At 43.9% G+C, this 14942-nt stretch overlaps 1 protein-coding gene across 4 annotated transcripts in view; it reads left to right on the top strand.

Annotated features, from left to right (window-relative positions):
* The window catches only part of SPOCK3 (SPARC (osteonectin), cwcv and kazal like domains proteoglycan 3), a gene marked incomplete at both ends in the record, with an annotated part of 122420 nt that overhangs the window by 74205 nt on the left and 33273 nt on the right, over positions 1–14942 (top strand). For all 4 annotated transcript variants that reach the window (XM_084264076.1, XM_084264075.1, XM_084264074.1 and 1 more), the window contains one exon: positions 4914–5028. In XM_084264076.1, the coding sequence (XP_084120202.1) occupies positions 4914–5028 (115 nt within the window). The remainder of the gene's footprint in view (positions 1–4913; positions 5029–14942) is intronic.

The following is a 14942-nucleotide window of genomic DNA, read 5'->3' as shown; positions in this document are numbered from 1 at the left end:
TCTAAACTAAAATAGTCAGTGGTTCAGATGGGTTTTTAGGAGAATTTGGTGGGTTTGATCACATTTTAACTATTACTTTGAATGTTAGTTTTCAAGTTTGGAGTGGGAACTTCAAGTTAGTTTTGTTGGAGCAATATTCCTTTTTCTGTCCCTCAAGAAATGTTCTCCAAAGTGCATAGCTGTGACTGCCAGCGATGAGGTACACCAAGAATCTCAGGTACATCCAGTGCTGAGTGACACTCTTGAGTCTGCTGAAAATTAGATTAGTGGATGTGATGCCCATCCACAGGAAGAGCCGGAAGGAGCACCTTACAGGCCTCGTTAGCCTGACCTCCCTGCCTGGGAAGATTATGGAGCAAGTCATCCTGAGTGTCACTGAGACCACGGGCAGGAAGAGCAGTGATCAGGCCCAGTCAGCATGGATTCATGAAAGGCAGGTCCTGCTTGGCCAACGTGATCTCCTAAGATAAGATGACCGGCATGGTGGATGAGGGCAGTGCTGTGGATGTTGTCAATCATGTTGTCTATCATGTTGTCTATCATGTTGTCTATCAAGCTTTTGGCACCATTTCCCACAGTGTTCTCCTAGAGAAACTGGCTGCTCTTGGTTTGGATGGGTGTACTCTTTGCTGGGTATAAAAGCAGCTGGATGGCTGGGCCCAGAGAGTGGCTGGGAGTTGGGATGAGAGCAGGGCTGATAGCACCCTGATGTTTCTAGTTGTTGCCAAGCAATCAGGGAATTTTCCGTTGTTCATCCTACCCCACTAATGAGAAGGGAGGGGACCCAGCCAGGACAGGTGACCCGAACTGGCTGAAGGGGTTATTCCATGCTAATTACATCGTGCTCAGCATAAAAGGGGGGCTGGTGGGGGGAGGAGGAGGCAGCTCCAGGATGTGCCATTTTGGGGATGGTCTAGGGACAGCTCTGAGCTGTATGGCCTGAGCTGTATGGTTTGGTGAGACATCTCATTGTGTATCACCAGTTTCATATATTTTGCTATAAAGTCCTCTTACCGTTTTTATATCTCTGTTTCTGCTATTCCAGTAAACTATCCTTATCCCAACCCGTGAGGTTTTGGTTCCTTGGGTTTGGTTTATTTCCTTCCCTTCTCCTTCCCTCTCCCCCTCCCTCAACTTCCCCGCCCTTTAAAGAACAAGCAGCTGGGTGGTGCTCTGCTCTCAGCTGGGGCAGAACCATGACAGTAACTAACACACGGTTGACGTGTTACTGAGGGGACAAAAAAGCCACCTGTAGGTCTGTGTGACACTTTAGAGATAAATGTCATGGTTTATTTCTACAGCTTCAATTGGTTGGCAGTTTGGTGTCCCTGGAGGGGTTTAAAAGGAAATGTACTTGGTGACATGGTCTAGTGTTGGACCTAGTAGGGCTGGACAGATGGTTGGATTCAATGATCTTGAAGGTCTTTTCTAGTTGAAACTATTCTGTGATCTTGGCATTATGGTTTTAGTTTGAAATTCTGTATTGCAACTGCTTGTGCCTCCTTGGTTGCTTTTTCATCTAGAATTACAAAACAGCACAGTAATTTCCAAATTAGCTGTACCACATTCACATCACTAACTCTGGCCACATTTTCATGTCCATTGTAAGCCCCCCTAAAGTGACACCCCTGTACAAAGCAGCAGGTACAGCCATTGCCTGGAATCCACCCCACACATCAAGTAGTCCTGCCATGTTGAACTGGACCTGGAACATAACCTGATCACTACTCACTCTGATCCTCCCCCCTATACTCTGCCCTGGTCAGGCCCCGCCTGGAGTGGCCTCACCAATGCCCAGTACAGGGGCACAATCACCTCCCCAGATCTACTGGGCACACTATTTTTGATAGAAGCCAGGATGCCATTGGCTTTCCTGGCTGCCTGGGTACACTGCTGGCTCATATTCAGCATTTTCCTTCCTTATATATTTGCTTCATCCTTCATTCGCTACCGGTCTCCTAGTTCCGCACTTTCTTCACGCCTGTAAGTTTGCTCAGCCAGTCCTTCAAGTGTTCAGGGAGGTAAATATCAAATTAAAGTAGTCTGAGAACTTCTAGGCTGTAAAAAATATTCTCTCAATATTCTTTCTGCTCAGCATAGAGGTTTTTACCTCTGTATGCATAACAGACATGCCACGGAAAAGTGGTGAGTTTCCGTTTTGGAGCAAACCCAGGGTCTTTCTGTGCACGATACAGAGGGGGCAGTTTGGCAGCCATTCACAGGTAGCTACTTCAGAATGAAAGGTGGTGGAGCTGAGTGAAGTATGTTACTGTCATTTAATCTTTGCAGTGCTGGAACAGTGGTTCCAGGAGCAGAGGTCCAACAAAGAGCAAGTGTAGAGTCTGGCACCTGGGAAGGAATAACCGCTTGTATCAGCAGAGGCTGGGGGTGACCCGCTGCAGAGGAGCTCTGTAGAGAAGGACCTGGAGGTCCTGGTAGGTGACATGTTGGCTATGAGCCACCAGTGTGCCCTGGGGGCTGAGAGAGACAATGGGATCCTGGGGGCATCAGGAGGAGTGTGGCCAGCAGGTCACAGGAGGGGATCCTTTCCCTCTGCTCTGCCCTGGGCAGGCCCCACCTGGAGTGTTGTGTCCAGTGCTGGGCTCCCTGGGATAAAACAGACAGGGATCTCCTGGAGAGAGTCCAGAGGAGGGACAGAGATGCTGAAGGGCCTGGAGCATCTCCCCTGTGAGGAAAGGCTGAGTGAGCTGGGGCTGTTCAGCCTGGAGAAAAGAAGGGGGGACCATATTAATGGGATGCAGGGGGAAATGGCCAGACCCTTTTCTGTGTCTGTGGGGACAGGACAAGGGGCAATGGCTGCAAGTTGGAGCACAGGGAGTTCCACACCAACATGGGGAAGAATTTTTTCCCGTTAAGGGTGAGGGAGCCCTGGGACAGGCTGCCCAGGGCGTGTGGAGTCTCCTTCTCTGGAGAGATTCCAGCCCCGTCCGGACACCGACCTGTGTGCCCTGTCCCAGGGACCCTGTTCTGGCAGGGGGTTGGACCCCATGGGCTCTGGAGGTCTCTTCCAACCCCTGTGATTCTGTGATGTCAAAATAACATACACTGGAGTGCTTCTTTCAGAAATACAACTGCTCTAATACCAGCAAAGCTGCATGAGTCACGTCCAAAGATGACATCCATGCTTTGATATTCTCCCCACAGATTTTAATTGCTTGTCTCTTGTACAATAAACAACTATTTTGGGCAAATGTTGAAGACCATTTAAGACTGAGCAGGTTCTAAAGCAGGCAGAATATGAGTAAACAAATTGCATTTTTCTATGGGAAACTTGACAGCAGAGAAACGAGGAGCTTTTCAACCTGAAACATATTGTCAAGAGACCCTGCCACGGTACATACTTTTTGTATTTAAATTACATTTTTTGAATCACTGTGCAGCATCTTGCTCTGAAGTCAGAACTGCCTGTTCTTCTGTCTTGGAACAAACTCTGTGAAAACTCAGAGTGGTTGAAGCATCCTTAGAATCACACAAACAGATGAGAGACGGTGAAACTCTGGTGCAGAAAACTGATCTGCTGGGGAAAGGGGAATCAAGATCAGGAGGTAAAAAGCTGGACGTATTCAGAAGTAAAATGACATTTTTTCATGCATATAGGGGATTGTGATGAGAGCAGCAAGAGCAGTTAATTTATAAAAGTAATAAAGAATATAGTGAAATGGAACAGATGAGCTTCTTGAAAATTTCATGACCTGTTTCCACCATGCAGAACAGTTGTTAATGAAGGAAAATAAATCAGAATTCTTTATTGCTATACATAACATAATAGTTTGTGTATATTCTGCTATTTAAACTGTTCAGATATTTTTCCCACACACCAAATGATCTCATCACTGTTCCCAACCCTTTGTAGCACTACTTCTCACTGTGTCCTCATAATCCATGTGCCACAGATTCCTCTTTCTGGGGAGTCGGGTTCCCAAGCGGAAGATGAGTCAGGGAATATAAGGCACAAGTTCTGGTGAGATGGTTCTTCTGAAGTGGTGCGATACCTGGAAAACACTTGATGTTTTTACTTGAACTGTTCTTTTTTTTTGTTTCTGTGCTTCTAATGTATATATCCCTTACCTGAGTAAGGAGGCACCTTCCATGCTTTGCTGAAGGATGAAGAGTTCTCCATAACCTTCTTCCTCATTTCCTTTTCTGAAAAAGCTCTTTGTGAATACTTAACTTGCACACACACACCCCCACACATCCCCTTTGATTTGTTTTCTGTTATTCCTGATGTTAAATTGGAAAAATGTCCTGCAGAGTGATCTCTATGTCAAGAACTTCTGGCATACCAGTTCAACTTTTCAGTAAGAATGGCAGCATGGGGAATAATGTTATGTTTTCAACTGTGTTATTTCTACATCCTTGAAACAACAGTTCCATTTCCTGGTTAGAATTAGTTCATTTGTGGTTCGTTTCTTAAGTGATCAGAATCCCACAGATTAACCTGTTTCTACATCTGAAAAGGCATCACTGTGCAGAGTTGCATCAGGCACAGCTTTATTTCTTAGTGCTTTTTTCTAGGACACTGTTATCATAAAGGTTATTTGATAAATTCTGTAATAAATCCCCTTCTGTGAATAATGAATATTGTTGGCTTGCTGGTTTTATAATATAATACAAATGATTCTGTTTGGGGTGTGTATTGAAATCAGCCCAACACCCCAAGTGCATTCCTGCTTGCGTTGAGCCTGAAACTCTAACCAGGTTAGGAAACAGAAGCTTTTGTACCTTTATCTAGTCTGATTCTTACTATAAAGGTAGCATCTACTGCAGGAACTGTAGATCTGTGTCTGCAGAGATTCAGGCCCATCACAAAAGACTCCTTGGAAACACTTAGAGCTATAATGGTTATGATAAAAGATGTTTCTATTAATGATAGCCATTCTCTTTCCTTGCAGTGCAAATTAGACTATCAAGCCTGTGTCTCAGGAAAACAAATCTCAGTGAAATGCGAAGGACGCTGCCCTTGCCCCTCCGACAAATCCACAAGCACAGGCAGAAGTGATAGGAGAGGTGAGTGATGGTGATGTGTGTGGTGTTTTGAACAGCTCCTTTCTAGAGGGAAATAAGGTTGTGCTCACAGAGAAATGCAGTGATCACAAGCACCGATTATTTTTGAGTAAAACTGGCTTTATGTTATTCAAGGTTGTTTTCTTTGCTGTCGGTTCTGTGGTAAAATGCCACTCTCTTTCCCCAGTGCAGTTCCTGCAGTGTGAGTTACTGGTGTTCATTCTTTATTCTTTAATGTTCCTTGCTTTAGTCATTCCTTGCTGCTCAGTGGGTTTAGTTCAACATGCAAGAAAATGAGGTGTGAAAGAGAAAAAGGAAACTTTAAAAATCCTTGTTACCCCTCATGGGAGCAAGGGGTTGCACTTAAACTGCAGAACTATTAGTAGGAGGCTGTCGTAGAAAAGTGAGTTCTTTGTTTGAAAGGTTAGGGGAGTAAATCAGCTTCCTCTGATTTATGGGAATAAATCAGCTTCCTTTTGGACCGTGCGTGAGGCCAGGCTGCTGGAAAATGCAGTTGCTTTGCACTGGTCCTTGGCCAACTAGAAGAAATATAATTGTGGGTCAGTGTATTTGTATTTCAGTGACTCCCAGGTGACTGTGGAAGGCAGATGTTAAACAAAATGGGATATTAACTGTGGTGCTCCTGAATAGAGAGACATCGTAGCACGAGGTTTTAGGCTACCGTGGAGCTGAACGTGCTCAGAACAGCATGACTGGAGGGGTGGATTGTTCATTTCTTTAGGCAGATCTCTGTCAGATGGTGAGGTTTTAATTCTTTATGTTTAGGGGACGCTTCTGATTACAATAAAACTTTATGCACAAGTATCCTGGAAATACAGCAGAGCTTGGTTTTGCAGATTTGTTCCCACCCGCCCCCCAGCAACCTTATAAAGAAAATAAAAATTGGAATTTCTCAATCTGATTGAAAGGATGGGGTTGTGGGAGAGTCAGGTTTGGGTCTTCACTTTGGTAGAGGGATTTTACTGTCCTGTTAGAAAAAAGTAAATCTTTCAATTTGTAATCCCAGAAATTAGTAATGAGCCAGAAGGGCCGATGGGATCCTGGGGGGCATCAAAAGGAGCATGGCCAGCAGGTCACAGGAGGTGATCCTTTCCCTCTGCTCTGCCCTGGGCAGGCCCCACCTGGAGTGTTGTGTCCAGTGCTGGGCTCCCTGGGATAAAGAAGCCAGGGGTCTCCTGGAGAGAGTCCAGAGGAGGGACAGAGATGCTGAAGGGCCTGGAGCATCTCCCCTGTGAGGAAAGGCTGAGTGAGCTGGGGCTGTTCAGCCTGGAGAGAAGCAGCCTGAGAGGGGATCTGATCAATGGGTATCAATAGCTGAAGGGTGGGACACAGGGGGACATGGGCAGCCTCTTCTCAGTGTCTGTGGGGACAGGACATGGGGTGATGGCCTCAAGCTGGAGCACAGGGAGTTCCCCACCAATCTGGGGAAGAACTTCTTCCCAGTGAGGGTGAGGGAGCCCTGGGACAGGCTGCCCAGGGGGTGTGGAGTCTCCTTCTCTGGAGAGATTCCAGCCCCGTCTGGACACCGACCTGTGTGCCCTGTCCCAGGGACCCTGCTCTGGCAGGGGGTTGGACTCCATGTGCTCTGGAGGTCCCTTCCAAACCCTATGAGTCTGTGATTCTGTGAAAACAGCAAGTTAACAAACTACAGCCGCAACTGAACTTCTTCTTTGCAACGCTGTTCTATTTTGCTGGTTAATATATTCAAAGTACTTTTCTCAGGTGCCTGAGCTTCTTTTTATGTTCATGAACATCATTAATGACTGTTGCAATTGCCTGAATTTTAATAAAGCATTAGGATGTAGCTCTTCCTAGGGATGTAACCACATTCTTAAGTAAGTGTTACAATCTTAACCCCAAAACTGCCCCTCTGTATGATCTTACACCGTATTCATCTCTCCTATGAGGTGTAGACTCCTGTTGATTTCTACAAAAGTTTAGTAAGTAACTTGTGATATAAAAGTGGAAAAGGAATCCTGAATGTCCTTTAGGATCTGGAGAGAAAATTACCTTCCAGTAAGTTTAATTAGAAGCTTACCAGGTGTGAACACTTGCGTATGCACCTCGCCAAAGCAAGTCAGGATCTCAGTTTTGATGTGTGTGGTCAGTTAGAAGGAAAACAAAAGGAGGAAAAATCAATATATAACATAATTAGAAGCAATTTATTTTTGCATTAAATGGGTGAGAGATGTCTTCCCTTGTTTGTGTGTTTTCATGTTCAGACCTGGCAAGTGTTAAAAATTCATTTGCTTTACTTTGCAAAGCGCACGTGCTGCTTCGTGTCTGTCGTGCAGGGTCTAGAAGGACAGATTTAAGATTGAAACAGGATTGAAGGCCAATAGCAAAATCCTTACAGTTTTTAACTACAAAATATTACAGTTTTACTAGGAAAAAAAAAAAAGATGATAAAGTGAAGGTCATTTGCCACTGGTCCTTAATTCTCATGGTACAGGTCAAGAGTCGTGTATTCTGGATTTTTCTGCTTAAAGAAACAAGACAGTCTGTGGGATACACATCTTAGAAATGAGAGATACCATTTTAACTGTTTCTTACATCTAATTTAGTGTAATGTACATGGGGCTTTTTTTTCTTCTTCCACCCCCATGTAATACGTTTTCTAACTGAATGAAAGAGCAGTTCTGGCTTATATTGGATACCCTTTGAGAAGTCAGGGTAGGGCTGTCATGAGCCAGGACTTGCATTCACTTATAATCTCTTTCTTTATGAAATTTATCTTGTTTTCCAGTCTTAAGATTTCCCTGAATTTCTTTTTTTACTTGTATGGTATTTAAATTTCTAGTTGAGCTACAGAAAATTAATTATATTAAGTTGGTCAGTAGTACTTACGAAAGGAAGTTGGTAGAGGAGTTTTGTACCCCAGGTCCCAGTTAACAGCCTTCTTTGGGATTTAAGGTCTCTCAAAAGCTGCAGAATGATGCAAAGGAAAGACCAGTCTCTGAATACCATTGTTTGACATCCAGCGAGGAGCTGAGAGAGAAAGAGATGATCCATTCCCCTTTAGTGATGCCACACTAATTGCAGACATTCCCTTCTGTTTCTCCTTTACTTCTTACCTAGATTATCTAGAGTTTGTTGACTAAATAAATAAGTAAAAAACCTAAGATACTAATAACAATTAGAACCTTTGTGATGTGAGGTGGTGTTGCTGGACTGGTGTTGCTGGTTGTTTTCTTGCCTGGGCCAAACACCTGGGGTATGTCTCTCTCTTGACTGTCACAGCACTGTAAGATGAGACTCGTGGCAATGCAGGTGACAGAATCCCACTGGGTATGTGGGTCGAAAGGATTACTCTCCCTGGAGACAGAGGTGGCATTTCTGCATTCACAGGAAGAGATACTCAGAAAACATGTTCTGAATGCCAGGGCAGCAGATGGCCGTGTGGCTGACAGCTCTTAACTGCGGTCAAAGACCTTCCAAAGGCATCTAAGAAAAGCATCTATCATCAGGTGGCTTGAAATTGCTCTGCATACATTGGGAAAGTTGAATTATCCTTAAATGCAAACCAGAGTGTCTGTGCTTTTGTGTCACTGCAATAAACGTGTGCTGTGACAAGCCCAGGATCCTCATCTCCCAAACAGACTATTTCAAAGATTCAGCTCACGTGATACAGCATCCTCCTGGATTGTGTCTTCAGGTATCTTCTTCATGGAAACAAAGTTGGGATTCAAGCCCTAACATAGAGTCACGATGCAGCTGGGATGTGTAGTCAGAACCAAAGGATCAGAATCCGTTGAGGGTCCTGTGGTTTAGCTGGAAAAAGCTCTAACATTGTAGGTGAAATACTGAATTTTTAAGGGATTTTATAACAGCTCTTGCAGTTGAGAGCTCACTTGATATTTTAGCTAAAATAAGAAGTAGAGTCATGAAAAAAAGAGCTTCTCTCTGATCATCTGAGGAGGACCATATAGGTGACACAGAAAGCTGCTGTGTATGTCATGCTCTGAGCTTTCACCAGAAGGAACTGCAAAGGCAGCATTGCACATCGAGAGTATTTTCAGTTGGCATATCTGAAAGACTTCAGTCACAGAATATAGCTGCTCTCTCAGCTGCATCCTGCTTTGTACTGAATACCCCAGAACCGCTAATTGCTGTGAAGAGCTGAGGATAAGTAACACCAGGATTAAAGGCTCTGTGGATTCTGTTTCATTCTGTGTGTATCAGAGCTTGAAAAACAAATAGAGGGACTGGTTTCTAAACAAACAGCAAAACAGTGTTCTCCCAAATCCTCTTACTTTATTTACAGAGCAGCAGCGTCTCGGTACACAACCTCAGCCACTCTCCACACACTACAGGTAGAGATGCCAAAAAAAGAGCTTGTGTTTTGTTTGCATTCAAAGAGAACACTGAATTCTTTCCAGACTTCACAAATAAAGAGATTTAGGGCTCAAAACTAACATTTAACTCCTTAATCTCTACTTTGTATCGTTCCCTCTCAAGGACACATAGTGCTATTTCCTAATTCCCTTTTTCCTCTTCTGCAAGATTAACTCCAGGACATCAGTAGAATAAATTCTGCATCCAAAGCATGATACACTAGACCAGTTGGGCCTGATACTATCAGCAGTTGGTTCTGGGTTGGCCAGAAAAAGCCATTTATAGAAGGCAACGAGCAAATTTCCCATCTCTGAGACGTAGAAACTCCTGCTGTGTGGTCAAGGATAAAATTAAACTTTCAAAAACTCAAATTTCAGGCAAAAATAACCTAAGAAAGAAAATTGCTTTTTACATTGTAGAGCCATTTGGCATTTATTTACAAATATATTAATATGTTTTAAAATATTTGCCCCCAAAAGATCTAATTATGGCATCTAATTTTATACTGCCATGATTGTTACAGAAAATAAGTGACTTGCTTATAAAAATGAGTACAGAGAGAAGCGTGCTGGAGAAATTGCTCTCCCTTGTTAACCTTCTCTGAAGAACAAGCACAGCAAATGGAAGGAGGCACTCTCAGTTTGGGACTACACACAGTAGCAGCATCTTATACATGTGAGGTGAAGTTGCATTAGGTAATTGTCAGCGTTCTAGTCTGCCATAAACTTATGATTCAATAAAACATTTTGTTATGTAATTGACACTGCAATTCTGTGGAACAGGAGATTAAATGAAAACCACTGGGCTTTCTTAGTGGCTTAGTTTTTATTATTGAGGGTTTTTTTTTCTGATTTTGCCCAAAATACTCTTTACTGAGTATGAACCCTGAAATAGAAGCACACAGCTATCAGGAGTTTGTCTCATGTGCTGTGTGAGATTGATGCCATTGTGGGCTGACCACAAAAATCAGGTCTGGCTGATATTTGTGCTCTTACCTCTACTCCTGGCACCTGTGTGAATCTTGCCATCGATTGAAATGTAAATAGGCTCCTAACACCGTGAGTTGGTTCCCTTATCAGAGAAGTCATGCTTGCTTACTGTATGAATGATTCTGAAACCTTTTGTGACTTAATGGACACTACAGGACTAAAAGGTGCTATTGTATATCTCCTTTAATTCTTTATAGGGCATTGACTTAGCAGGAAATGTCTGTTTTCCTTTTTATAATGCAGTGTTCACTTTTCAGTCTCAAAGCTGTTCATCTCAGACCTGTGTTTGGCCAGGCACACAAGCTAACATACAAGCATTCTCTCTGTTGAATTCTGTATATACATTTACAGTGGTGTTGAGCTGGATGTGAACAGTAGCTCTTTGAAGGTAAAGTGGAGTTAGATGCACTGTAGGATTTAAGGCTTTGAAATTCAGTCAGGTTAATTCATTAAGAATCTCGGGGTTTATTTCCCTCTCTGTTGTGTAGAAGGTGAGTTTTTTACTTGATCTTTAATGGGAAGTAGTACTGCTTAATCAGATTTTAGTGCTTTAGTACCTGTATATTAAATAGATGTTAAGGTTTTTCTCAGATAGCAGACTAATAGTCTTGGCAAGAATTCATTTGTATCTGTAAATTATTTCTATATCTACAATATGAACAGGAAAGGAATTTGCTAGCACAAAAACACCTATATTTGCATATAGAATCAGAGACTGGTCTGAGTTGGAAGGGACCCCAAGGATCACAGAGCTCCAACCCCCTGCCACAGGCAGGGGCACCAACCTCCAGGCCTGGAGCTACACAAGGTTGCCCAGGGCCCCAGCCAACCTGGCCTTGAACAACCCCAGGGATGGGGCACCCACCCCCTCTCTGGGCAGCCTGTTCCAGCCCCTCACCACTCTCTCTGGGAAAAACTTCCCCCTAAGATCTAATTTAACCCTTCCTTCCTTTAGCTTTAATCCATCCCCCTTGTCCTAAAGCTAAAGGAGGGAAGGTTTAGATTAGATATGAAAGTTTTTATTAGCTTGGCTCATTTCTTTATTTCCTTTCCCCCAAAAGTAGGGGGGAAGAAACCCCGCCAAAACCTCATGGCAAATAGGTCTTTCAAGGAGGCAAAAATGTTCCCTTCAGCGTATCACCTCGTGGTTTCATGTGTCTGCTGTGGTTTAAAGAGTTAGAACGAGCCATTATGATGGAAGGTAATGAATGCTGGTTGATTTTCTGTTTGATAACCGTTAATTTTAACATAGCTCATGAAACAATTCTCAATTTCAGTCCTAGAGACCCCAAAACAGCCAAATTATGAGGAAAGCTCAGTCCATGTAGCACAACACTCGATTAAGCCCTTTTCCATAGTCACGAGAGGATGCTTTTTTTAGGGTATGTTCCTTATCTTCATTTGCTCCCTGCCAGCTAGCTTTTACAGATTATAAAGCTGAAAGTTTAAATATAGTCCAGCCCATTAAAATAGTGTTGCATTCGATTATAATGGCTATAATTGCCTTAATTATGTAAATGAAGAGGCCTTGCCAGTCTTATGATCCATTAAAGGCTTTAAAAGTGTGTCATGGTATTTCTGTTGGGAAATAAATACCCAGAGAGATGCAGCTCGTGTGCTGAGTGTCTGGATCAGCGTTCCCTGCCTGCTCGTGCCGTGGCTGGATGAGCTAACAGGATGCTGGTGGCTCAATCACTGGTGTGATGGCAACACATCTTGCTGATGCTATTTTTATGCCCTTGCGTTTAACTGGGTATCGTTGCTCTTCAGCAGGAGGTAACTGCTGGAAATAGACTTTCTTTATCAGGTGGCTATTTTGAACTAGTTTGTTTGCCCCTCCAGCTTTATTTTTGGAAGGTGGAACGTGTGGTGCCAGTTATATAACCTACCACCCAGTTGTTTTGTCCTGTGAGTGTGTCAGAGCTTATTGGGTAGGGAAGCTACTTGAGATCCTTAGGATGGTCAGGGCTGGACTGCTGATGGTTCAGGGATGTTTGGAGGGAGTGCTGGATCAGTGTGTTTCCCTGACCTGGCTTCAAGTAGGTTGTAAACCCAGTGGTGTTTAAAAAAACAAGTGATACCCTATTTGTGGTCAGTTCTCTGCTGAAGTAACTGAACCTGCAGTAGTTAAATTCCCTGTTTACTTCACAACCTCACCTGTGCTACCCATGCTCCCTGGTAAATAGCTGCAGTAGCACTTTTCTGGAGGGACTGTTCTGCTTAAGCTAATTTTAAGCAACCATACTGATAACCTGTTAGGCAAGAAAAGACTTTCACCATGTATCAGTGTCTCCTTACTCAGCTGCACAATATCCCCTTTCTTCCAGTAATTAAAATATAATCAGTTCTTACACTCCCCCCTACTCTGCCCTGGTCAGGCCCCACCTGGAGTGTTGTGCCCAGTTCTGGGCTCCCTGTGTAAAAAAGACAGGGATCTCCTGGAGAGAGTCCAGAGGAGGGACAGAGATGCTGAAGGGCCTGGAGCATCTCCCCTGTGAGGAAAGGCTGAGTGAGCTGGGGCTGTTCAGCCTGGAGAGAAGCAGCCTGAGAGGGGATCTGATCAATGGGGATCAATAGCTGAAGGGTGGGACACAGGGGACATGGGCAGCCTCTGCTCAGTGTCTGTGGGGACAGGACAAGGGGCGATGGGCTCAAGCTGGAGCACAGGGAGTTCCCCCCCAATGTGGGGAAGAACTTCTTCCCAGTGAGGGTGAGGGAGCCCTGGGACAGGCTGCCCAGGGGGTGTGGAGTCTCCTTCTCTGGAGAGATTCCAGCCCCATCTGGACACCGCCCTGTGTGCCCTGTCCCAGGGACCCTGCTTTGGCAGGGGCTTGGACCCCATGGGCTCTGGAGGGCCCTTCCAACCCCTGTGATTCTGTGTCTGTGACACAGCAGTGTACATTTTCAGCTGAGTGACTTGTTTACCTCTCCTGAGCATGGAGACAGGAGGACAGTATTGATTTACTTTCTTTGGGTAAGTATTGGAACTCTCTGTCATCGTCAAGGACCGTTGTTCCCATGGTTGGCGCGGTGTTTCGAGGCACCGAGGGAAGAGTTTCCACAGCCAGTGTGTGTTCACTAGTGCACTGAAAACACCTGCCAGTGCAGGGAAGGCATAATGATCCTTAAGCCATGTTCACAGCATCCTGTTGTCCCACTGATTTCAAACTCTGATGGCCTCTTGAAGTCTGAAGAAACACCACAGTGCTGCAAAGAGTTCTAGCAGCACACGTCTTCCCCACGGTGCTCATTCCATGCTTCTGAGTGTTTGTCTGTGAACATACATCTTCCTCTTGCTTCAGAGAACCCCCAGCCTCATTCTTCATGTCTATCTGTCATTCTGCAGCTATCACCAGATCATCCTGCCAGCTTTGACTCTTCCTGGCAGTTACTACAGCAAAGTCTTGTTCAGAAAAGTTACACAAATCCATGCCAGTATCGGCATGGTCTAAGTCTGGTTTGGGTGATGCACTTTATCTCCATCACTTTCACTACCTAGAAGGCAGATTTCCTATTTGTAAATGAAATATATATATAAATTTTCTCTGTACTGCTGATGAATCAGTGTTAAGAAAACACTAGGAAAATTACTGGATAGATATTCAGGTTCCAATTACTGGAACTACCCAACTGTGTTGCTTTTTATCTGCTTCATGAAATACAATAGTAATTTTATTTTATTTTTTCCTTGATATCTTAATTTTATATCCCAGATACAGGCTACTTGACGTGTCAGAAATCCTCTACATAAGCCATTAGAGTCTTAATGGGAAATAAAAAAAAAACCCTAACTTCTTCCCTGGAGGCACTGAGCTCCATGAAATTAACTGTGGCATCTGTTTTAAGTGGTGTTCCTGCTGATGCTGCGAGATGGGGTTCTGCAGACACCTTGCACACAAGCACTGGTGGCTGTTCTGTCGTAGCAAATCGTTAAGCTTTGTCTCATTAGCGTGGTGGCACCTTTAGAATAGCATTTGGCTTTAAGACTTAACTACCCCCTAAAATTAAGTGCCCTTGGAAAAAACAGGGCTGGATTGAGATTTACTGGGAATGAAACTTTTTTCCTAAGAAAGAAAGACCCTGATCTTACATTTACCATTGATAATAGTGCAGGGTGGGTCTGAAGGAGGCCTGGGTTCATGAATATTGAATACCAATTCTTGTCAAAACTGTTTGCATTATTTATCCTGTTGATACTAGAGGGATGATATGAATTCCTGGGGTTCTTCATAGCAGGAGAGCATGAAACATTGCAAAAGACAGCTGCAAACCCACCTTTGGGGGGAAACTTAAGTCATTAAGATGGTTTTATTCTGGTTTGTCTCTTCAGCAGGCTTGTCTTCCTGTCTGAATTTAGGTGTGGATGAAAGTTCCAAGCAGGTTTATAACACAGTTTAACATCTCTCATAGGAATCTGATTATTTATTTTCAATCCAGCTTTCTTTTACATCATTAATGTGCACTGTGGTATTTCAGTGTGCACGGATTAAGAGGACCCTGCACTTGGCTTTGTTGAACCTCATGAGGTTCACCTGGGCCCACTTCTCCATCAGTTTTAGCCACAGTGATGTA

The sequence above is a fragment of the Gallinula chloropus genome, assembly GCF_964237585.1.
Source record: "Gallinula chloropus genome assembly, chromosome: 4".
Lineage (NCBI taxonomy): Eukaryota > Metazoa > Chordata > Aves > Gruiformes > Rallidae > Gallinula > Gallinula chloropus.
This window is presented reverse-complemented; position numbering and strand designations above follow the sequence as displayed.